This window comes from Acartia tonsa, chromosome 1, assembly GCF_053477335.1.
Source record: "Acartia tonsa isolate MP-2025a chromosome 1, ASM5347733v1, whole genome shotgun sequence".
Taxonomy (NCBI): Eukaryota; Metazoa; Arthropoda; class Copepoda; order Calanoida; family Acartiidae; genus Acartia; species Acartia tonsa.
Window position 1 is genome coordinate 44,684,227 of NC_137260.1, and position 26,417 is coordinate 44,710,643.

At 34.1% G+C, this 26,417-nt stretch overlaps 1 protein-coding gene across 1 annotated transcript in view; it reads left to right on the forward strand.

Annotated features, from left to right (window-relative positions):
* The window catches only part of LOC145321421 (uncharacterized), a 70,872-nt gene extending 45,496 nt beyond the window's left edge, over window positions 1-25,376 (forward strand). The window contains exons 2-19 of the mRNA XM_080162878.1: window positions 587-689; window positions 1,222-1,278; window positions 1,608-1,639; window positions 2,614-2,670; window positions 2,970-3,059; window positions 3,379-3,475; window positions 3,785-3,851; window positions 5,149-5,196; window positions 18,690-18,794; window positions 19,084-19,178; window positions 19,495-19,541; window positions 19,792-19,843; window positions 20,349-20,413; window positions 22,729-22,795; window positions 22,973-23,022; window positions 23,788-23,865; window positions 24,400-24,534; window positions 24,914-25,376. Of these exons, the coding sequence (XP_080019004.1) occupies window positions 594-689; window positions 1,222-1,278; window positions 1,608-1,639; window positions 2,614-2,670; window positions 2,970-3,059; window positions 3,379-3,475; window positions 3,785-3,851; window positions 5,149-5,196; window positions 18,690-18,794; window positions 19,084-19,178; window positions 19,495-19,541; window positions 19,792-19,843; window positions 20,349-20,413; window positions 22,729-22,795; window positions 22,973-23,022; window positions 23,788-23,865; window positions 24,400-24,534; window positions 24,914-24,986 (1,311 nt within the window). The 5' untranslated portion in view covers window positions 587-593 and the 3' untranslated portion in view covers window positions 24,987-25,376. The remainder of the gene's footprint in view (window positions 1-586; window positions 690-1,221; window positions 1,279-1,607; window positions 1,640-2,613; window positions 2,671-2,969; window positions 3,060-3,378; window positions 3,476-3,784; window positions 3,852-5,148; window positions 5,197-18,689; window positions 18,795-19,083; window positions 19,179-19,494; window positions 19,542-19,791; window positions 19,844-20,348; window positions 20,414-22,728; window positions 22,796-22,972; window positions 23,023-23,787; window positions 23,866-24,399; window positions 24,535-24,913) is intronic.
* Window positions 25,377-26,417: the final 1,041 nt, after the last annotated feature.

Sequence of the window (26,417 nt, forward strand, 5' to 3'; positions counted from 1 at the left end):
GCAGGGAGGCGACATTGGACTGTAAATCTTGATTGGTTGGTTCAAACTAACAGAGTCTGAAATTTGTAGTACTTTTTGTTTCTTCTAATTGGAATGTACATCAACTCATAAGTACCCTTTTTCTTATCCCTTATGATTCATGATTAAAGCAAACTGTACACTATAAAATAAAATAACTCGGAGCCAGACCATACATAGATATATAATAACATATAAAGTTACCCTATAAAACTTGTGTGTTGTTGTTTTCATAACAGCATGATCATGGTGATTTCAATAATGACATTTTGAGAATAGCGTTACCATAATTATCTTCTTGGTTAGGAAAATAGACAGTACAAAACCTCTCTTACCAATCAATATCCGAGAAATTCTACTTCTAGTAGATAAAAAATATAGATGGAAAGAAAAGAGTGAAGTTTAATTTATTTTTCATGGAACTCTCCCTGTCTAAATGATCAAATTTTCAGTTTTAGATTAATTTTTGTGCTTTAAAGCTATGTACCCATCTCCCCCTTAAAGTTACTGTGGGCGAAACTACATAAAATCTTTTATGTATTTGTTAATTTTATTGTTTTATCTTTTCAGTGAAAATGTTGGTTATAAAATGTCGAGTTTTTGCAGTGCTTTTGTGCTTAATTGGACCTTCTTTGTCAAAAATAGACTGGGGTGATTATATTCAACCTGAGGTTTGTTTACATTTTCCAGTATGACCTCAAAACCGATTAATAACCGCTGTATTAGAACCGGTTCTAAAAAATCTGCATATTTCCACGAATATTAATATAAAAATCATAAAATTAATTCTTGTTTTGTTAGCCTGGTTTTTTTTGGCCCCTCAGGGCTTACAAAACTGGTTTTAATCTTAATGATATAATACGCACAGTAACTGTATTTTTTAAAAGCGAAGCTTTTCCATAATTAGGTTCGTTCCGTCCGTACGTTCGTAAGATCTTTTCGTCAATTTAGACAAAAAAAATTTGAATGATTACAACAAGGTACAATGTTAAAAGCGAAGCATTTCTATAACCAAATGTTAGTATGTCATTAAACAGTATCCTGCATCTAATCAGTTTTGCAAAAAAATTACTTACAATTTTGTTAAGACTTACACATTTATATTTTGCTTATTCAGTTCTGACTCTTTGCAATTGTTAATTTTTGTTTGTTTTACCGTTTCAGAGCTTCGCTTTTGTCATGATTGTTTTTATTATGTTTTAGGACTTGGGAAATGATGGAAGTAAATTAGAGGCATTAATAGAAGAAGATCTTAGTAAAGTAAGTATACAATTAGAAAAGAGAAAATAATGATACAAAAATGGTTTTGAAATGAACTTGATTCAATATGTAAACTTAAGAAAAACCGCAAGAAGGATAATTTAGTGTTTTCTCTTAAAGCGCTCAAATTGAGGAAAAGTGGGGAGGGGGGCGGGGGTATCACAATTTCATTTTTTTTTTACTTTAGGTCAGGTTAGGCTAGTATCGCACGGTTAGGTCACCCGCAGGGGTTAGGTGAATTGACAAAATACTCCCCTTATTTTCAATTTATTCAAATTAGAGGAGGATTGTGTGGTTAATTAAAATTTACATTATCTATATATTTTTAGGTTGATTTTTCAAATCTTCCCATTGAATTCGAGTAAGTATCTTCATTTCATGAAAATACCTTAAAATAGAAGCTTTTAGTAGTCCCCTTAAAAAATAACGTCATACTGGCCTACCATTGATCAATTAAACTGTATGTATACTGGCCTGCCATTGATGATTTAGTATGTGTATTGGCCTATTATTTGTCATTTGATTTGATTTGATGAAATAGATTAAAAACCTTCATAGGACTGAAATATAGAATTAAAGTAGCCTAAAACCATAATTATTAATATGAATCTTTCCTAAATTAGAGAAAGCAAATGTAGGGGGGGGGGGGGGAGGGTGGAGGGGTTAATGCAACCATCTCGTAATCAATGAGTAAATGGCACTTAGAATTCGAATTTCCATCTGAAATTTTGCATGAGTAATCCTTGGTAGGTCTATTTTCCCTAAACCGAACAAAAATTTGGGGAAGTAACGGCTAACGGCTGGCGGCTCAGCCGTTTTGCCATTTTTTGGTTATCTGTAGGGCAAATTAGTCACGAAACCTATCTCCACATAATACTCTTTGCCACTTTAAAACGTTATCAAGCGGTTCTAGCCGGTAGCTGTTGGTACTAAAAATTTTAAAAATGGTTATTAAAATTAAACCAAAAATATGTTTTAAAAAGTTGATTCCTACGTATTTAATGATGAATTTGCCCTGAAAATAGGCAACAAACGGCTAAACGTCTGAGCCGCCAGCCGTTACTTTTCCAACTTTTTTTCGATTTAGGGAAAATAGACCTACCAAGGATTACTCATGCAAAATTTCAGATCGAAATTTGAATTCTAAGTGGCATTTACTTATTGATTACGAAATGGTTGCATTAACCCCCCCCCCCCCCCCCCTTATCGAAATCATAAGTTACAGACAAAATTAACATACTACTTAATATGAAGGGATTAACGCAACGTATTGTATGTTTATGTCAACTTCAAAGTTCCATTGCAGTTGTTCATTATTTTTTCTTGCTATTTTAGAGATGTAGAAGTAGATGCAGAGTGTGAAGACAGAAGATTTAAAGTCACTGGTTATAGGTAATTTCTATCCAACTAAGGGCTGCGGGCTTTAAGGGGAACCTTAAAAAGAAAAGGAGAGAGCTAGGAGTAGTTTACAACCTTATTTTTTTTGTGGCAATTGAGGATTTTTTTCCATTCATATTTTTTTTTAAATTTTGCAAATTTTTATCAGATTTTAATAGTTAACTATTGTATCGTATAATAGACAGCTTTCCTCGGATATAAAAAAAGATAAAGATTAAAACCAGTTATCTTTATTTTCATTTACAAAAGGCATTTGCTCTGAACTAATCTTGTTAACTGACAGTTTTATGCAGGTATATAACCAAGAACAGAAATGGTGAACAAGTTGGAATAATTCTGACACAGAAGACAGTAATCATCGACACTGATGGAGTTGTTTTATCGTAAGTTTTTTCATACTTAAAATTGAGGTTTAAATCAAGGATGGAGGGGACATTGGGCTGTAAAAAAACCCGATTGCATATATAAATTCTATGGATCATTTTACATCTACTAATCACTGAAAGCACTGACTAGCTGTTTTAATAAAATATCACAAAAGTTAGGCCACTTTATTTACGTATAATTTTGCCATAACTTTTATATTCATATTTTGCATATTCAGTTATGACACTCTAAAAGATTTAATGTTCGTCTGTCCCTACCGTTTCAGAGCTTCGCTTTCATGGATGTTGCCCAACTTGTTATTCTTTCATTTTCTAGTGGAAGAGCGGGAGGAAAACCAGATGAACGTATAACCTATCACAAACATTTCAACTGTTATAATCAAGATGATCCACTATTAGTTAACCATATAAAGGTAAGTTTCTGTCAATGCCCCAGTCACAAAGGGGCGTGGCTCAAAGGAGTAATATCCACCCCCTCAAGTTTTTATAAGTTATATTAGCTCCCCCCACAACATAACAAAATTTACTCTTAACAACTTTGAGATGTTACATCCCCCCCCCCTAATAAAAAAAAAATAAATTATGTTTCGCACTTTACGCATAGATTCAAGCCATTAACTTTTAGAAACATGTGCATTTTTGACATCTCATACACAGGCAACCCCCCCCCCCCTCCAAAAAAAATAAAAAAATAAGGGGGTTGATAATTTTCACCTGTTTAGGAAGAAATGCTGATATCTCCAAATGGCGAAGATTTAAAGTTGTCTAACCCAATAGAGGACAATATTGGTATGATCTTTATTTATATCAGATTATTTTCTAATATACTTATAATAAAGTAACAGGATGTGTGTTTGTCTGTGTGTCTGTACCGAAGGATCTCGCTAACCGCTGAACCGAGCGGGTTCTCCTTAACAGGGTATCTTATTATAGGTCCTGAGAAGGTTTATAACTATTTTGGGGAAGGGTACCACCACCCTCCTAAGAGAAATCACAAAAAAATCGAAAATATTTAGGAGACTTTAACGCAACATAGAGAGGTATCCTAGAGACTTGAACAAAAAAACATTTAAAGTGCCAATATTGTTATAAAATTACATTTGGATATACGTCTACAATTTCAAAGTGCTCTAATATTTGTTATAAGCGAAGCTTTTATTTAATTGGGGTCATGTTGATTTTAACTTTTTCAACAAAAAATTTTATGTGATAAAATTATCCGATTGATCTGATTTTTGGAATAGGTACTTAATTCTAGGACAATAAAGTACAATGCTATAAGCGAAGCATCTCTATAATCAAGTACTAAAAACGTAATTATATCCTTGATCATTATACTGTATTTAAGCAGTTTTCAACAAATCTACTTGCAATTTTGATTCGACATTTATACATTTATGTTCTAATTTTTCTTTTCGGACACTCTACAAGTGTTAATGTTCGTTTGTCCTACCGTTTCAGAGCTTTTCTTTTATCGATGTTGTCATCCTTGTTGATAATAAAAAACATGTAGATGCAAATTCTAATATGATTATAAAATGAGGGAGATGAGAGGAGAAGTGGGAAAGAAAACTCCTAAAAAAGAGATGGATTATCCCTCATTTTTATATTACGTCACATGGATCATTTTTGATACAGTTTTAACACAATTTGGGCTTTTGTCTGTTATTTCATGTTTGTGCAATAAACAATCTAAGAACCCTTCGTGTTATCTTGAATTTTGGTGGAAGTTAATAATATAGGAGAAGGGATGAAGAAGTTCTAAGAGTGATTTTTCTAGTGATTAATAACAGAATGTTTACTTCATTGTGATGTAATTGTAACCCAATTTATAAGTATATGTATTTTTCTTAGAACTCTTTCTCATTTTGAGTTTTCTAATTTAGATGACCATACCATACACTTTACAATTTTCTTCAAATTTTCTGGATTAATCTGGTTTTCATGACCTTTTAGCAAAAACTCCTTAATTGAATTAATTGCTAATTGTCCGCTCCCTTCCTCTCTGGTTACTATCTCTAAGTATTTTTCTAACCTAAACTGCCACAAAATGTACATTATCTTACAATTACAAAAATGATTTTAGATGGTGAAGTTGGTCAACCACTTGATGTTGATAGAATTGTCTTTGGAGGTAAATATATTTTTTTTTACTAGAAATAAGATAATAGGCAGGGATAAGACAATGGTTAGAAACACATTTACTCAATAAATCATAATAGACATCTAAGCATATGATATAGCAAATAAACAGGCGGTTTTTGACAGTCGAAAAAAATGTAGATACTATTTTCCAGTATTGGTTCCGCTGGATTAGAACCGCTTTTAAGCCATACTGAAAATTCATGTATATTATCGTATTACAGACAATTTTATTTTACAACCATGAAAATAAAATCGTAAAATTATTACCAGTGACGTATAGTAATAGCAAGAACAAACAGCTAAATATTCCTATAAAGTGTATTAATTCAAGACAAGACAAACATACAATTATAATATTAAATATTAAGACAACTATTCACTTTTATGTTCGTGTCGTGTTGCAGAGCAATGTCTTGCTCCGAAACGGTTGACACAAGAACTAAAAGCTAAAATACAAAATACATGCATTGCTCTTAAGTCAGGAAGAAAGGGACTATACATCACATTTCTCCCTGGCTTTAACATGAACCTGGATTTCAAACTGTAATATTTCAGATTAAATATAACAATAGGTTTTTACATGTTAATTATCATATATATATTATGAGTAGCGTTGAACGCTTATTAAATAGATAATAATTGATCTGGTATGACACCTGCCATATTTTTTTTTTTTTATATATATTTTATTTCCAGATCTTTAAACACTTCATATACATTTTTTTTTTATTATTTTGGTTCATTAGAACTCTTTTGTGTTTTTTTTTATATATTCCTTTTCTCTTTATGTGTTTTTTTTTCTTTTTAATATTTTTTTTAAAAAAAACATTGATTAACATATAATCATTGAAAATGCATTGATTAACACATAATGCATTAATTACATAGTTATCATAAATGCATGATATAAAAATAACACTGGTTAACATATAACCATCAGATTTAAACATGGTATTATAGAGCATTAATATGAAACATTAATTTTAAACCTTTTCGAGACTACTACTGCCTCAACAAATATTAAATACATAAAATAAAATAAAATATGAATTAATACACATAAACTATAATTATTACTTTCTTTTTCCAGACGTTCTGCTCTTCTTGCCAGATTCTTCAATATCCATAGGCATGATAGCTTCATCATCATTCACTCCAAGTTTTGCGGTCTCATCACACAAGCCGTCTTGAGACATCCTTGCCTCAGTATCACCAAGCATATGGAGACATCTTTCAAATCCACTAGTAACCGCAACCGAAATCGAGGTTGCAACGTTATCAACCTCCTCCTGATTATCCAAAATCTTTTGATGCTTACGACTAACCTCCTCCCCAAATTTATCAAGCATCATCAATATTCCAGGCGTGTGTTCCATCCTCATTTCCTCCCTCGCTTGTTCATCAACACGCCATTGCTGACCTGACAATTCAAGGTCCAGACAAACAGGAATGTTCGGATTTAAGGGCTGATCCATCTGAACACAAACAGGATCCCCAAACCGAGTAACCAATTTGAAATCACCCTCGAACCACTCATTTACTTTGTGTTCAGGATTAAACTTCCACTCAATATTGGTTGTCAACAAACTTGTATAAACTTTTCCATCCAACTCCAATCTAAGTTCCTTTACTACATTCTCTAAAGTAGTATCTGGATCACATAACAATATCTGCTTGGCTAGAGTCGGACGGAGACGCTTGCAGCGCATCTGCATTTCCCAGGTCAAAACTCTTGCGTCTACTTTATCATTCACCAGACTACCTGCGTATGTAGCACTCACCAGGTTATCAATTATTTCTCTTTGTCCATCCAATCTAACATAACGTATCTCAGCTGGCATCTCTCCACTGGTGATTAAACTCACCGAATTCACATTTACAATGCGTGGAATGTAGACCGATAAGTTCATGTATTCATTCACCTGAATAGAGTCAATAAACACTTTAGCACTCAAATCCTGTTCAGACTTTCCATCAAGCCAATCTTTCTGTAACTCGAACAAAGTTGTGGATGGCATCTGCTTCAGAATAAAGGATACTTTATTCACGACGTCTTTCCAATGTGCCAGGAGCCGGATAGCTGACACAACCTGCGTCTTCAACCTCAGATCAACGCTATTACCCACCGTTCTCAACACCGTCTGAAGGCTCATTCGCCCATCTGCAGGTATGACGTCAATTTTTGAAAGTTGATGCCAATCATCAAGTTCCCCCATATGTTTGATTATGGGTAACAATTCGCCCAACGTTTGACAGCTTTTTCTCTCATCTCCATCCAGGTATTCAATCTTAGCAAGCAACACCAAACTTGGTAAAATTTCGCAAACAAGCTTAGAGAGAAATATGGTTGCACTCAACTTATTCAAACTAGTTGTCTCATTCCATGACAACTTTCTGTTTATAGCTTTAGAATGCTCACCAGCCGCCATCAGGTTGAGGTGTCTTGAATTCTGGCTGGTAAAGATAGGGATCCTGTCCACAGGCCAGTCTATGGAGTTGATGCATCTCCCCATCTCTAACTGCACCGAAAGCATGTTTACTAAATTCAACTTAAACCTTGGTTCATTATCAATAAGACGAGCTAAATCTGCCAGTGGCATGTCCTCACTGCTCAAAAATATGTTCTTCGTCGCCCTGCCCACACTCAACGTGGGCAGCTCAACGCGCGACATTACCAACACCAGCCGAGATGCAGAGTTGCTGACCAATGCAGACACCGGTAGACCAGGTTTGACTTGATTTCCTTCATTGACAGATTGTTTGTGGCGGCCATCTTCTTCGTTGCTCAATAACTTTTGATTCATTGTTGCCGCCGTAACCAACCTGCAAAAATACAATATAATTAAATTTCAGCATCAGAATTTAAAATCTAGCATTAAATTCTTCCTCAGTAAATCTTTTTTTATAACACCATGAACAACAACAATACAAAAATGCCAACATAGGAATTATACCTAACAACAACATTAACACAATCAAAACAAACTTAGCAAACAATGGTAGTATATCTTTGAACAAATGTTCTAAACCAAACCAAGGACCTGTAACCTGTTCGAAAAATGACAACTTATGATCAACAAAATCCAACTTAGAAGCTTGTCCATTAAAATCCTCAAAATCCTCTAACCCCTGATATTTAATAGTCTTATTAAAATCAGCAATAAACACCTTTTCATCGTTCAGAAAAATCTTTTGTCCCACATGTTCAGATTTTTCATTGGCAATGTGCAGAAGTTCGAGTCCCTGCCCCTGATTCCCAAGGAACAAATTGGCTGTCAACTTCAAAAATACCGGACTTTGCGAGCAATTTAACAATTTTATGTCCTCTACTGCAACAATCATTCTACTATATTCTTGTATTCCAACTGTCTCACCTTTATATTCCACCAGCAAATGTCCTACTGCACATCCATAATCCACACCTAACTTTACTGGAATTTCAACCGCTGTACACTTTTCATACTTAGCAATTTCTCCCAGGTATATAATTCTGAACCCATGATGCATCTGTACATTTGATCTAACTTCTGTTTGAGCACATCTAGAAATACTAAAAAGTTCCATCATCCTCTCATTCCTTTCTCTACTAGCCAAAAACATAGCATTCAACTCAAATCTAGCTTCTTGTTTTAACAAATCCCCAAAATAACTTCTAACAGCCGCCTTCGGTTCCTCTAAAAACTTGATACCCTCCAATTCTGTTACAAAAATGTTGAAATCCAGATGCTGCAAAGTAAGTTTCTCTGTTCCCATAATTTTAACTAAAATATTCCTTTCCAAGTTAGAAACAAAAAGTTGTTCATTCCACGTAGTTAAATTAAATGTATCTTGAAAAACTACCTTAAAATTACTGGCCGGTTTTCGTACTACATACGGAAAATATGGTGAAGTTGATGTTGCCCACAAATGATTTTCTTCAAAATTCGCCACAATCGTCTTTTTATCATAATCCATAACAACATTTCCCTTGATCAAAACGGGTGTATTTTTTACTAAAATATGCAAAGTCCCAATAGCAAAACCTAAATTGAACCACATATTGTGCGCGTATATTCCCAGTGTCTTGCATTGAATATTTTCACCACCAACATCCCAGAAAGGTGACAATGTTCCATTAACCGTGAAACTGTGAACAGTTGGCAAGTCTATGTTTACTTTAAAACTAATACCATCATGCTGATACTTGCCAGAATGAAAAATCCTTCTACATTCATCCATACTCAACTCTACCTGTTTTTCATGTGGCACGTCTAATACGTGCACATGACTCGCGGTGCCGCAAAACCAGCGCTCCAATTTTAGTCTAACCTCACAACTAATGGCTTCCGACAGTATAAAATCGGTTTCTGCTAACCCCAATAATTCCACAGATCTGACCGGTTCCATCCTATCATGCAAACAGGCAGCTGATCTAAGTTCAACATCACTTATTTGAGAACAATCATAAGCTGCTAACCGTGGATCCTGTGACGTATACATACCACCAACAATAATCAAACAATAGGTCTGCATCACAACAACAAATAACAAAATATCCAAGTACCTGACTCCTCTATCATCCTTGGATTTCTTCACAGGTACTGGTCCAGCACGTCCACTCTTTGAACTACAAGCGTCAGGCGACCTCTTTCGCATACCACGATCTCCATCTCGTCTATTCCGGTCATGTCTATCACCACCGCCGCTTCCTCTCTTGTCATCACGCTCCCGACGGTTTTCGTGGTAATCTCTTCTCCTGCAAATATTATACAAATTATTACAAATATTATTTTTTAATCAATTTTGCGAGGTTCCTAGTTACTACATCTGCTACTGAATAACGTTCTAATCTGTCTTTATCTCTGTTTTGTCTATCCTCTTCCAATTTTTGTGATTGTACTTCATTTGTAGAACCTTTAGGACGACCTTTAACAGGAATAGTCTCAGACATTTTTTGCAGTTTTGCATTATCTAACGATCTATCTAATTCATCCTCCTCAACATCCCTACCTCGTTTAACACTTCCCCTTCGTTGTTCCAAGTTTACAATTTTACTTTGCAGTTTTGGAAAAGTGTCCTCTAAAATACTCATCCGAGACTCTAACTCTCTAGCAGATTCCATGTTAACATCCTCTACACCCAAACTGTTGTCTACTAAACTATTATCAGAGGCATAATCTCCATGAAAAACACTATCCTTACTAATAGTAGAATATGTAGAGTCTAACTTAGTTTTGTCAGTCGTATCATTCGTATCTACACTGTCAGAAATATGAGTACTTTCCAAAGTATCACTAAGATCCTCAACTAAATCATCTAAATTTTCATTATCCTGAGATACATTTGACCTCTGCTGTGACAACCCAACACCCAAAAAAGATTTCTCCAAAAAATCTGGTGTTACCTGTCCATCCTTCCGCCTTCCAACCACCTCTGGACTAGCGCCACAGCTATTCTCCTCTTCAGAAACGCCTGAACAAGTTAAATTTCTTAAAGTATTGGGAAAGTCATAGTTTACTTTCAAGGTATTATCCACAGAGAAAAACTCATCTGTAATCACTAAGTCAATCTTTTCATCTGGAGTCAAGTCTAAAGTACTCTCAATAACATATATTTTATCCCTTGGTACAATTCTTACCCCTTTGTCTTTCAATCTACACTTTTCTAGGGGTTGAATCTCGAACAAACTGTCAGAAATTACTTTTGTCACTAGACACGGACCCACCCATAGTGAGCAGAGTTTACGAGCTACACCAATCGTTGTGACGTCATAGTAAATATAACAATAGGAATTTATAGCTATCGGCCGACCTATCCTTTCTGTATTTTCTACCTGTAAATACTTCTCAGTTCTCTCTTGTCCAGTTCTCCAATTTCTGTCAAGGCACTCCAATAACTCTGAAAAATTCATATGTTTAATTTTCGAGCGGGTTAAAGGATCAAATGAGTCAAGCGGAAGCTTAGGGTTTCGTAGAAACATCTTGAAATACGGGGAACATCCTAACCTCCGATTGAAAGAAGTGTTCATACAAAATTGTGTAGCTTTAAGTTTATGAGCCCAATCTCCATCTTAAAAACGTAAATCAGTCTTAAGAAACGAATACACCGATTGGTTGTATCTTTCACTATAATTCGAATTTGCTGATCTTGGAGGGATAAATATTTGTTCAATTCCCAACCTTAAACAAACTTCCCTAAAAACTTTTGATTTGAAACTTTGTGCATTGTCAGTCCTGATTCTCTCGCATAATCCCCAAACAGAAAATAAATTAAACTTCAAACATTCAATAATTGTTTCAGCTTTAACATCCTCAATAGCAAACAACCACACATATCTAGTACAACTGTCAACTACTATTAAAATATGCTTACAAATGACTCCATTATATTCACACTCATTCAAAGGACCTAAAGCATCTATGGCCAACTCTGCCATAGCTTCTCCAGCCAAAGGAGAAAATTCTATATTATGATTATGTTTTGGTTTTTTACGTCTATTCAAACAAATGACACAATTTGCAACTGCCGCCGCTACATATTTAGACACATAGGGAAAAATGAAGTGACGATTAATCCTGCTCAAAGTTTCCAAATAACCCCTATGCCCCGCTGTAACATCTGCATGAGCTAACAAGAAAACTTTATTGTACATTCCAATAGGTACCACTACCCGTTCAATAAATTGAAATTCTTTCTGGAGCCGCATAGGTGAAGTCAAGATAATTAAACCATCTTTATAACTCAAATGTTCAAAAAATCTTAATATTTGTTTACCACGATAAGGCATTTGAGACAATTCTCTGGACGTAGGTTTTACATTATTTACAATAAATTCCCTCACCTCAACTAAAACAGGATCCTTCTCCAGGCTACGACTAAATTCTCTCGCCTTCAATCTGGATGCTATTTGACTGGCCGTCTCTGCTCCAATTCCTGCAATAAGACACAATTTAGGATCTTCCAATTGATATACAGTATCCAATATTAACTCTCCTTGTTCGTCCGTCGATAATTTAGATATCCTATCTTTACTATCCTCTAATGCAGTACGTGACAATATATCAACATTAGTATGCATCTTGCCCTGCCTATGTACAACCTCATAACTGAAGGTGGATAAAAAGTTTATCCACCTTATGGTGAGACCAACAAAATATCCGTTCTGCCTCCAAGTAGATAGATGTTTCAGTGCAGCTGAATCAGTTCTCACGATAAACTTCTTGTGTCTCAAATAACATTCAAATCTTTCAACAGCATTTACTAATGCACATAATTCTCCTTTATGCGCTGCATAATTGGCTTCATGAGTTGAACAAACACGTGACCAACACGATATCATCTTCTCTTGCCCATTTTGTTTTTGACTTAACACCGCAGACATAGCTGTAGATGACCAATCTGTATCCAACACAAATGGTTCAGCCTCCATCCTCCAATCCGGGAATGATTTACTTATTTCTTCACAGAACAATTCTCTAGTCTTTGTAAAGGCTTCCATACTTTTTTCATCCCATTCTATTTTACTACTGTTTCTGAATTTGTTCAATGGTGCCGTAATATCAGAAAAATTCTTGAAATATGAACCATAATAATTTATGAAACCAGTAAATCTTTGAATATCTTTACCTGTTTCAGGTACTGGCCAATTCTTAATCTTTTCAATATATGCTTGGTCCATAAATATGCCTTCTGCATTTATAATATGGCCCAGAAATTTCACTTCCTCTGCAAACAATGTACATTTTCCAAGATTAATCTTGAGGCCTGCTTCACAGAATGTTCGTAGTAGAGTATTCAAATGCTCCAGATGTTCCTCCACATTCATACTATATACAAGAACATCGTCCAAATAAACTAGGCAAAATGCCCTTAATTCAGGACTCAAATCCATTACTCTATCCATCAACTTTACAAATGCACTTGGAGCATTGGTCAATCCGAACGGAAGCCTCTTGAAGCAATACTGCCGTCCATTAGAACAAAACGCTGTATATTTCCTGACAGATTCCTTCAAGTGCATTGAATTATACGCCGAAGTAAGGTCAATAGACGTAAAAATCTTCTTTCCTCCAAGTTTGTCAAATAGCTCACCAATATTAGGCAAAGGGTAACAGATCTTCTCAGTTATCTCATTTAACGAGCGGTAGTCCAGGACAAACCTGACTTTTACCTCGTTAGTATTTCCAACCTTCTTCTTAACAGCAAAAATTCCAGAATTAAACGGTGAATTACATTCTTCTATCACATCTGTTTCCAACCATAAATCAATCTGTTCTTTTAGTTTCTCTGCATGATGAGGATTGAGTCTAATCATCCTATTTTTGAAAGGTTGAGCTCCAGGAACCAACTGAATATCATACTCCTCCAAAGTACAAGATCCAATATCCGTAGGGTCAATCGATAACGCCTTGAAATTCTTTAAAAACAAACCAACTATTCTTCCTTTCAAAGAAACATTATCTTTTAAAAACGGAACTTTATCCAACTTCAATTTATCTTTAATAAAACGAATCTTCTTTAATGTTGTTGACACATCTTCTTTAACTCTGTTCTCTTGCAACATCGCTATCTTCTCCGCCAAAAACAAATTTCCAACCAAAGTACCAGCAGGAACAGATTTCTTAACAGTTTCAAAATTCGTGATTTTAGTCATAATTTTACCGTTTTTTCCCACCTCAGTAATTCCTTCATTTATCAACAAGTTGTTTCGGCTACAGTAACCTTGTCTAGGAGCTATATAACACAACTGTCCTTCAGGCATATTTCCCTTAGTTGAAACTTCTACCACCACTGTACTTAATGCTGGAATTTCTATTCGATTTTTCAATGAACAAATCCATTTTTGGTCTTGTAATTCAGCTACATTAATCTCAGGTTTCTTAGTTCTTGCTTTCTCCAGTTTCTCCAAAACCGTATGAACCAAATTCTTCACTACAATTTTTCTTTTAGCTACTAAATTCACACTGATTCCATGCATCTCAATCCTGTTGCCGTCCTTGGCAAATATCGTCTTCACGTTATTTTTGTTCAGCCAATGACTGCCTAGATTCATAGGTACAGTCATGCCAGAAATAACAAAGCAATCTTCTTGAAAACTGTGTCCTCCAATCTGAAATTCAACATTCCGAACAACACCATCAATCTTGATGCTGGAACCCTGCACGCCTGTTGCTTTCGAATCCGTTTCTTCAATCATACAATCAAGCTTTCTAGCCAACACTTGAGATATCAGGCAGCCTCGTGCATTGCCGCTATCAATTAAGGTCAGGATTTCCATGCCACCAATCTTCGTTGGAACGTAGACTTCAGCCGCTCCAGCCGCCATCTCAGAATCTTCATGAAACTTAGAAACAGCTATCTAACCAACACCAGCAGTTATGAGGTTGTAACTATCCAATTGTCTATCAATTAACTATCTATCTGTCTACAACAAATAACAAAATAACGGAATAAAACAAATCACTCACCGACAATATTTCATCCACCAACAGAAACGTCCAAAATATCTCTTAATCCACAATCAACAAAACTTCTCTCCGGCCAACAGAAACATCCCAAAATATCTCTTAATCCACAATCAGTAAAACTTCTCTCCGGCCAATCTAAAATATTACAAACTTTTAGATGCCAATTGATGGATAAATCACTGTAAATAAGAATTAATATCGATATTAATATATATATATATAACAAATTTTTGCAAGACTACTTTTCGAACAGCAATATATATATATAATGGTAATCAAATATTAACAACATAAAACAAAATCTTAACAACTCACCATCAAATAAATAATGATGACAGTATCTCCCAATCACCACAAATACTCTTCTCAGCCAATCTAAAATAAAATACAATTATTTTAGATGCCATATTTAAATGTTTTCACTGAACAAATAAACTTGCAATACAATAAAAGAAATTGTATTAAGAAATATGACATGATCAAATATTATCAATCACCAATCAAATTAATCTTTCCAAATACCATAAGTTCAATTCTTTTGTGATTCAATAAAATATTACCTAACAAAACTATTATTGTCAGATTAAAACTGAGATGTATAAAAGGTTTAAAAGTCGAAATTCAACTAACTATATATCTCAATACCTGAGAGCACCTTCTTGCGCAGCTCTGCTTCTCTGCGCAGCTCAACTTTCTGCGCATGGCGCGCCCCACGCCTGATAATCATTGCAGCTACCTCTCTACACCACCCCATTTTGCGCATACCAGCTCTGAGAGATAGTGCAAATTTTCTTTGCAAATATGTTCACTCCCCCTTTTTCTCAAACAAAAGAGACAGCTCCACCATATCTGCGCATACCAACTCTGAGAGATAGTGCAAACTTCTTTGCAAATATGTTCACTCCCCCTTTCTCCTCCAACAAAAGAGACAGCTCCACCATATTTGCGCATACCAACTCCGAGAGACAACCCCTCCCTTCCTTCATAGAGAGAGACTACTCCACGATTATATCTAATGCATTATAACAATTTTGCTTCATGAAATTCTAAACTTCATAAAAAATTTTGCTGAATCCACATTACTAAATCGCAATATAATTGTTTTAAAATCGAATACTTTAAACCACAATAACTGACTCAACTTTTAAAACAATTTTCCACATTTCATCAAAATTTAATACTTTTCAAATATCTAATTTCACATTTTTATCAAATTTGATTCAATTTAAAATTCAATTTAATATTTTTCAATAGCAATTTTACAAAATTGTATTCCTAATTCGTTTTTCATTTTCACTTTTTATTATTCTTATCTCTGTTAGACCCCACAACAGTCTGAAACAAAAATGAATTTTCCTAATTTCAACAAAACATAATCAAAAACTAAATTAATTATTTTGATTTCCATTATAACATAATCTCATAATTTCATATACGCTTATAAACAATATGTTATCTTTTCATAATTCAAAATAAACCATCAAAATAAATTATCACAAAATTAGAGTTGCTTCGTTCACTCTTTATCATTAATTTTGTTTTGTTGTTATTTATTTACAATGCGCATAAATCAAAACAATGCCGCGTAACAAGTAGAAAATGGAATAAGGTTTTAATGATTATAATACATACAAAACATTAATACCATAAAATGTCATCTATAATAGCATTATTCCATGCCTCAACTTCCGCTACAAGATCGTCTTCATAATCACTTGCCCCTAAACCATCGACATGCGCCACTTCCTTCGTATCCTCCCCTTCTTTCACCTCTCCTTCAATTTCACCAACCAATTTCTTTTTATCAATACTATTTTCATTCTTTTTAAAACTCTTTTTCCCCGTCTTATAAGGAACAAAAGGCTTGTTTCCCCACCGCAAAAAGTATTTTCCTTTAGGATTAGGCAACTTTTTATCTCTAATATCAAAACAATCCCTCATCATGTGACCTTTCCTGTTGCAATAATAACAAATAAAACCACCTTGAATTGCGCCAATTAAAGGAATAAGTTCAGCTGGTCCACCAAATTCATCAGCTAAATCAATTTCACATTGATTTATTTCATATGACAAATTATCTTCATCACTAACCTGATCAATAGTTACAGGATTTGACTTGGAACCAACGCCACCAACCATCGTTTTAGCCAAAGCCATCTGGTTTGTTGTACATCCTCTAGCCATTGACCCTGAAATTTGGTTAAATTGTAGCCCTTTAACAATCAATTGTGCTTTAACTATTAACTCTGTCCGAAACTTCGTTATCATTCGCACTTGTCCGTCACGCTCCAAATCCAACGCAAATTGACGCATCTGATTAGCCAAAAGTGGAGATAAGACCACATTACACACTTGAGAATAGAAATCCATAAACATATCATCAGTTGGTTTCGGATACGCACGTTTCCAGAAAGATAGTATCTTATCAAAAAATGCATCAATCTTATCATTCTCATGTTGCTTAACACTCAAATACGCATCTTTGCACACATTTTTCATGTCGGGTGGTAAAAATGTCTCTCGCATCTTACACAAGTACCCCTTTAATGTTAATTGTCTATTCTCAATATCAGCAGGTTTTAGTGTATAACCACAAGCGGTTCTTACACCCACACATCTATCAAACAAAATTTCCTTACACACTTGATGATTAGTCATATGATAACGTCTAGTAGTCATCCAAAATCTCTCCAAATAATCATCAAAGAAAATCACATCATCGTCAACCGCAAATTCAGGCGCATTTTTTCTGAACTGATCATCAAGTTTAGCACACGTTTCATTGTACCTATGAACATTCTCCTCCCCCTGCGAAACATACAAAGATCTATCTGGTACATAAACAAGAGATTTACACCAACTAACCTGCGATTCACTCAGTCCAGCTTCAAAAAAATTGAGCGTATTAAAATCCTCCGCATTAACCTCAGAAAGGGCTGGCCACCACATGAGAACTCCATTGTAGATATTATCCACAGCATCAACCTTAGACAATTCCCAAAGTTTTATGATCTTATCTTCATTTCCCTGCATACCACCAAAAATAGGCCGAGAACCACTAGCAAACAATTTAGGCTTCTCCTCTGATCCTCCAAATCCTCCAGATCCACCAGCCGTCCTCTGCCACGGCATAGAGTTATTCAAACCATTCTGCTGTTTATTCGACCCATTCTGCTGGGTATTCGAACCATTCTGCTGGTCATTCAAACTATTCTGCTGGGCAATCTTATCAAGAATTCGCTGCTGGCCAGTCATAAACTCATCCACAACTGTCACATTCTCAGTTTTGATATCATTATCAACACTAGGCTCCATCACCTTATTAAGACGATCTTCCAAATCGTCCATCCGAGTAGCCAGTCCAGTAACCGCAGCACTATTAGTATCAATATTATCCGTCAATTCCTGAACTTTCGCCTCCAACGGCTCCACTCGCCCAGTCAAATTATCCAGCTTAGTCCCAAGATCACCCTGCATCGAGGATATATCACCCTGCAACGAGGCTATCGCCTCGAAGATGTACTCCAGCCTCTCCTCCAGAGACAGCTTCCTGAAGTGAGCAACGTCCAACTTCATCGCTCACAAAAATTCCTGAACAAAAACAAAGTGAAGAAATAATACAATTAAAAGAAAATCTGAGCTATAGATTCGTACTACACTACTGCGCCAAAATGACGTATAGTAATAGCAAGAACAAACAGCTAAATATTCCTATAAAGTGTATTAATTCAAGACAAGACAAACATACAATTATAATATTAAATATTAAGACAACTATTCACTTTTATGTTCGTGTCGTGTTGCAGAGCAATGTCTTGCTCCGAAACGGTTGACACAAGAACTAAAAGCTAAAATACAAAATACATGCATTGCTCTTAAGTCAGGAAGAAAGGGACTATACATCACACCAGTTTGTTGGCGCGAGAATTCGGCCCCGCGGGTCTAACAAAACTGGAATTAATCTTAAAATTTTTACTTTTTCTGCGGAAAACTTTCTATAATATAATACGATAAATAACTATCATGATTTTTTCAGGGGAATTGAAGAACGGATTTTTCCTGGAGGCCGGTGCTTTTGATGGAGAATTTAATTCTGATTCCCTGTATTTTGAAATGAATCATGGATGGACTGGTCTGTTAGGTTCGTTTTTATGTTGTTTTTAACTATTTTTTTAGTTTATTTTAACACGGCCAGAAATTAACGGCCGGATGTGGATCAACTTCAATCCATTTAAATCATGGCATTTGTAAATTTAAGTGTTGAACCTTATTCATGTTTCCCATACATTCCTTTAATTTTTTCATGTTGTCATTAAAAATAAAATATACTAAAACCATCTTAGGACCTCTATTGAGCCTCTTAAAGAGAGAACCAAACAAAAAAGACTTAGTGCTTTATATAATAGAAATAATAAAGTTTATATGTTTAGTTGAGCCTCATCCTTATGCTATGAGTGAAATCAAGGCCCGCAATAGAAATGCTACGCTTATTCAGACTTGTCTTTCTACAGACACAAAACCTCAGGTATTAATGCAATGAATCTAGTACAGTTCATGGTAAAATGTTCTTGGAAACGACTATCTACAAAACTCGGTGAGCTTTAAAGGCTGCTAGCGGTCAAACGTCTTAGTACAAATTTTAACCAACACAAGAAGTCCTAAAAATAATCGGGAATTGCCAAAATAATTAGTAACACTCAGTTGTCATGCAGCGCACATAAACGCGCGAAAAAGATTTTTTTTACGCGTGTTTTCTTCAGCCAAGCTTTATTGGTGCATTAATTGATTTTGAAACTTCCTAGTTTTGAAGCAATATCTATATTCTTATTAAATTGTTTTAGGTTGTGAACTTTGATCTGAGTGGTAGTGTGAGGAACGAAACACATAGGTATAATTCTTTTATAAAAGTAATACGATCTATGTCTGTCTATCTGGACCGAAGTTTCTCTGTAACCGCTGAACCGATTTTATATTTTTAAGTTTCACTACTTAAAGATATTTATATCCTTTTTTAAATAGAAAAATAACAAATTTAATCTTAATGCATTTTTTATGAAAATTTCAATAAATTTTATTTTACGCTTTAATTCTATTTGAATTTTGATTAGATTTACTGATTATGATATTTTTCTATGTAGGGAATCCATGATGGGAATTACTTTAAATCCAATTGATGACAATTATGTAAAGGTTAGTGCTTGTTATTATTCACGCAACCCCCATGTGTCAGAATAGCCATTTCTCGTATTCATTTAAAACCGATTAATATCCGGTGCACGTGGTTTAAAACCGGCCATACTGAAAAATTATGTCTCGCATAATATTATATACAGTTTTCTACAAATATAAAAAAGTACAATCATAAGATTGAATTCTGCATGTCGGGGCTAAAAAAACTGGTTTTAATCTTAAATTGAACATTTATATCCGCGGAAGCTGTTTATAATAAGATGCGAGAAATAACTATTATCGCAACTTATTAACTTATTACAGGCAGCTTTTCGCGAGTATTATAAGATTAAAAGCACTTTTGTTAACCCCGAGAGCCGAAGACTCATATTAATTTCATTTATATGCACCTGTAATTTTAAAACATATCTACCCTATTTATATTATATTTGGAACACCTATCATACTTAAATTAATAATTAATACATAAATATATATTGTTGAAATTTAGTTATAATTATTTTAGATGCAGTGTATGCCTCTTTACTCAATTCTGATGGCCATGGGTAACCCAACTGTTCATCACTTCAGGTAAAAAGTTTGGTCCTCGGACAAACACAGGAGTCCCAAACGTCGGAGTGGAAACTTAACTTAACCTAATCTATTTAAACTATTTTATAGGTTTTTAAATGCCTAACCCCTGCGGGAGCTTATAGAAATATGTACTTAATTAAATTAATATTCTAACAATTTGAAGATATTTTAGTTTAAATTGGAATATATATTACTAGCAGCTACGCCCCTATTATCTAAGAACTAGATTTTCAAAGAGGTAAGATGTGTGCAAAAAAATATTCTAATACCATCCCCTGGCTTATATCTAAAATTAAATAGCGTGAAACCATTCCATTGCCTATGAAACCTTCCCTAAAATCTGTTCTGTAGTTATCGAAATCTTAAGCTTCAGACAAAAAAAACTTACTACATAAATAGGATTATAGTTAAGAAACAAGTGTTAATGCATTATAAAACCATCATTTTAGGGCAACATATAAATAAAAAGATCATTGAGATAAATAATGTTTGATTTTTTTGGCCCCGCAAAGTTGTAAAAAAGTTCTTTTTTAAACTGTCTTTATGTTATTTCTTTTTTGCAACCCTTTCTATAACGCAAATCAATTGCATTTTTACAGACCCACATACACCACCCAACAAACACAGCGAGCATAAATTACTCAATAAATCATAATAATTATCTTAATTTTAACCACTATATTTCAAAACTATATATTTGATCCACGTTTCAATGTTAAACATTGTCCTTGATGCATTAATATTTTCTAATAGAATAAAAATTTCTTATTTATATTATATATCTTTGTTCTTGTTTTTTTTTCAAATAAGTATTTTCAATAAAATTAAATTTTCTAACTCATATTGTATTTTTGGTTATTTTTTTCTAAAAATGTTTTTTCTTCAATAGAATGAAATTTCTTCTTTAAATTGTATTTTTTGCTCGTATATACGTATAAAGACATATATTTGCTGAGTAAAACTGACGTTATGTATTATCAACAAAATTATATATTTTGCAAGTGGTCTAACTCCACCCCCCCCCCACCCCCTTTCTTGTTATTTGTTAAGGAGGAGGATGGCGCGGGGATTTCTGAAGAGGGTTTTCATTCCTACCAAAATATTATGAATGATAACATATTCCCTCTGGAGCTTTTTTAGGAAGGATGGGAGAGGGATAAATCTCCCACAAATGAACATGAAGCCCCCTCCCCCTTCCTTCTTTATTTTCCTATGTGAACACCTTAGGCTACAATTGATAAATAATGGATGTAATCATCTTATTTAATGTGTAAATTGAATTTGTAGAAAATGGAAAACAAAATTGTATTCGTGTGTATGATGTGAAATAAAAATTGCAATGTTATTTCCTTTCACTTACAATTATTTTCAATTATAAAAGAGTTTACATTAACAAAAATAACAAAAAAAACATTAAAACCTTGTAGCGCCAAAACTTTTTTTGTGAAGGGCTTCAAAGGGTATCGTAATAAACTCTCCAAAAACTTTTGGGGGTGCCTATGGCCCCTCTAAACTAAGAGGTATATTTTTTATGGAGGGAAAGGTAAAATCTAAAATTTCAAAAATTTGATGGGTAACTAAGACACCACTAAATTTGTTTTGTGGGGGCAATCACACTTTTCCCCACCCTCCCCCTTGGAGGGCCCTAGGTTTCATGATAAAGTTACCAGAATCCATTATGAATGATAGACAGTGAGAACTACAGTGTGCTTTTATTTAAAGTATTGTATTTAATCCTCTTACCATTGACATAAATTTATAATCAATATCTTATTTTTTTTTATTAAGAGACTCTGCTTCCAGGAGCTGGCTGCATTTAAAGTCAGAACAAATACTTTAGAATTTGTTGTCATTCCATTAATTTTTCGAAAATCATATACATTGAAAAACATGTTTTTGGGGTTCCAGGACAAACGCAGGAGTGTTAAAATATCAATTTAATTAAATATTTCTATACAAATTAGGTTAGGTTAAGATATGAATGTACAAATAAGCCCCCCGCAGTTGTTAGGCATTAAAACACCTAAAAGAAGGTCTAAAATAGGTTAGGTTAGGTTAAGTGTCCACTCCTGCGTTTAGGACTTCTACGTTTGTCATAGGACCGTTTTTGGGGTATAATTGGTGGAAAATGCGAAATATTTAAATGCCCAATGAAGAAAATAAGATATTGATTATTGATTTCTGCCAACGGTAAGTTGGTTAAATTAGATAATACTTTTGTTCCTTTAAAGAAAAACACTGTACATTTAGTTACACACATTTTTAAGATATGTGTTGACGAACAAATTTGAAAAATGAATCTTTTTTTTCAGCTTGGACGTGGAAGGTGCTGAATTTGCTATCCTACGAACTATTCCTTGGGACAAGGTTGACATACAGGTGCATACAATAGCTACTAATCTCTGATTTGTTGACCCGAAGACAATTATTTTTCATTTTACTATCCGCGGATAACTGTTTAGAAAACGATACGATACGTGTATTTAGATAAGGCTAAAATAAGTTTTAATTTACTGGAAATTAATCCTTTTTAATGAAATAATTAATCAATTTTAGACGCTGAGTGTTGAAACCCATCTTTTGAACAGAATTTTTCCAGGAACAAGGTATAATTTAACATTTTTAAAAATTCTTTCAAATAGCTGCAAGTTAGTCAAAATAATAAAAATGACTGCATAGTCCTTTTGAATTAATAGCTTTATCAAATTTAAACCTAATCAGCTTGCGTTTCTAGAAGTTTCTTATTGATAACAATTAGAAAAAAACTGATCTTCATTTTATTAAAAAGCATTAGTTTTCATGAGCTTTATTAATTTTCTGTCATCGTTTCATTTAAAATATTTGGCTTGACGAAGCCCATTTTGTTCCGAATTTGTATCACTTTTGAAAAGTGCGACTCCAGTTACGTCATATTTTTCTTTCCCGAAAAAGGGAAGGGGGAAAGAAAAAAAAGGGAAGGGGGGAAGAAAAAAGAGATGAGAGAAAAGGGAGTTTTCCCCATCTCTTTTGAAGAGATTTTCTTCCCCCCTTTCTTTTTTCGGGAAAGAAAAATATGACGTAACTGGAGTCGCACTTTTCAAAAGTGATACAAATTCGGAACAAAATGGGCTTCGTCATTTGGCTTGTGGTAGCTGTGTTAAGTACCCCAGGGAAATTGGGATAGCATAGATGTCACTACTTTTGGCCTACCTATTCTATTGACGTCATAGTATAGGCAAAGAAAAAGGGAAGGGGAAAAGAAACCTTCTGGAAAAGATATGGGGTATAGGGTATTTCCTGACGTCAATAGAATATGTAGGGCACAATAGACAGCTACCGGTTTGTGGTTTTTATGGCATAATATTTTTTTTAATATGATGAAAACTTTGTAGGGAAGAGCTGATACAGTTTATGGATGAAGTTGGTTATAAAATCATACCCTGGGGACACACAATTTCAAATGAGCAAAGGTAATTTTTTTTTTTTTTGGCAGATACACTTTTTTTTCTGTTAGCAAATATCTTTTTGTTCTTTTATAGGTCCTCTAATCTTTCCGACGCTATTGGCTGATACAAAAATGTTTACCATACCCACTTAATTCTTTTACTTTAATGTAACCCTTAGATTGCATTTAACCTGAATAAAATTTATTGCACTTTATTGCCTGCTAGTATCTGCGTTGATGGCGTTCAGCAAGCTTGTCAGTTTGGAGAATAACTTTTTAGTGTCATATATGAATATTAGATCCCATCTCTTTACCCTAAATTTAAGAAAAGTGTCTAAAAAATCAGCCATGTGACGTCATAAAAATGAGAGAGACGAGAGGAGAAGTGGGAAAGAAAACCTCTAAAAAAAGAGATGTATAATCCCTCATTTTAAGACGTCATGAGGCTGATTTTTTTGTGACATTTGGTCCAGCAACAAAAATACAATCAAACACGATTTCAAAGTCTAAAGCACACAAATAACCAACCACAAATGTACCTAGTTTATTTTTTTTGTAGAACTTTTATGTCCACAAATGACGATCTGTTTGTGAGAAAGGATATTCCCTTGAAGATGACCAAGGAGGAGAAGGAGAAGCTTTACGCCGAGGAGAACAGATCTTATCCAGATAAACCAAATTCAGAATTTAATAGGTAAGTCTAGTATCAATTATATTAATAGATAGGTAAGTCTAGTATCAATTATATTAATAGATAGGATAAAAGTCATGTACATTACCCTATCTGTAAATTTAAAGTAATGATTGAAAAGTTTGGACCCTTCTTGTTTGAATCAACATTTCAAGATTCAATGAAAGTACCCAACGTTTTATGGAAACAAATGAGAGAGCGTATTTAAAAAAAAATTTGGTACCATAAAAAAATCCAGTCCAATATCACCAATCTCTCAGAGCACACACAAGATATTTCTTCGATCTGACAAAAAATTTTTTTTTGTGAAGATTATATATCTGCAGAGCACCTCCTCTATACCTTTGTTAGTCCGTCAGTTTAATGTGTTTATTATTTGCAGGAAAGACCCAGAATATACCTACAACAGGGAAGAGTATAGACAAAGCAAACTTAACAAAAAAGATGAGCTATAAAAATTATTTCCTAAGTGTGTCTTCCCATATGTATTGTGATAATCAAATTTATGAATCTCATTTTCAGTATGGCTTCTGAACTGATTGATATCCGCTGGATTAGAGCCGGCCCTCAGCCAAACTGAAAAATCATGTAAACCACCGTATTGTAGACAATTTTCCACGAATAGTAAAATAAAAATCATAAAATGAAGAGCCCCTAGGGGCAGAAAGCTGTCTATAATATGATGCGATAAATAATAATTAAAAAATTTTCATTTTGAAGTAAAAATTTTGATTATCTTCATACTTAGTTTTATTTTTTGGAAAAATATAAATGATATGTGATTTTATTTATACCCGTTTGAAATTATATTTGTTTACTCTTAGTATATAAATACTCATTACTCACTCGTGTTCAATATTTTGTTATTTGCATGTTAGAGTAAAATAATAGATGGTGATGGGGTTGAATAACTGTATGTCCCCATCCCATGGACCTAGTGCCGAATCTCAATCGGGTCTTTTTAAATCAACCCATTGTGTCGGGAATATTAACACAGCAGAAAAAAATTCGCTAGCAGACGAAAAAGATCCAGGTAGTTTTCTGGTTATACATCTATACTATAAATCTCTTAAATCACCTGAACTTTATATTAGTTTGGGTTCAAATGTTTTATTGCGTTTCATCATCATTTTTCCTTATACAAAAGAAAAAGGAATATGTTCTTTCTATTTGTGTGTAGCGAATGATTACGCTAACCGCTGAACTTATATGGTTCTTTAGTGAACTCTTTTGGGGAGGGTAATGGGTACCGTCCACCTCTTTAAGAAAAATCGCCCCAAAAAAAGTCTCCCGCGCCGAATATTTTAAATTTTCTTTTGAAAAGTGAAATTGAAAGTAGAGTGTAGACAATAAGGAGTTTTAACTTTATCAAGGGGCGTAGCCGCTAGTGAATGTAAAAAATTTTAAAAGATTGACCTTACCATAAATTTCATCAGTGTATACTTTTGTCTATTTGTATGACCCAGTTTCTAAGTTTTTTTACATGGTTTTTCAGTGCATTAGACCAACATAGACCGCATATATTCTAAAGTACATTTTACTTTAAATTTGATGATTTATGTAATTAAATAGAAAAATTCTGCCAAGAAAAGATAATAGCAAAAAAGATTCAATATTTCTGGTAACGTCCAAGCTTTTTATTTTGAGGGGAAAAACTGAGTGGTTTTAAAAGTTTGAGGGGGCTAAACTATTGTATAATTTAAAATTTTGAAGGGGGTAAAATGAGGGATTCCAAAGTTTGAGGTTAAAGATATAAAGAAAACTTTCTAAGGATGAAATTGGTTTATTCTCTATTAGTTTGTCTGTGTGTACTCTATTGTCTATTAGTTTGTCTGTGTGTATTCTATTGTCTATTAGTTTGTCTGTGTGTACTCTATTGTCCATTA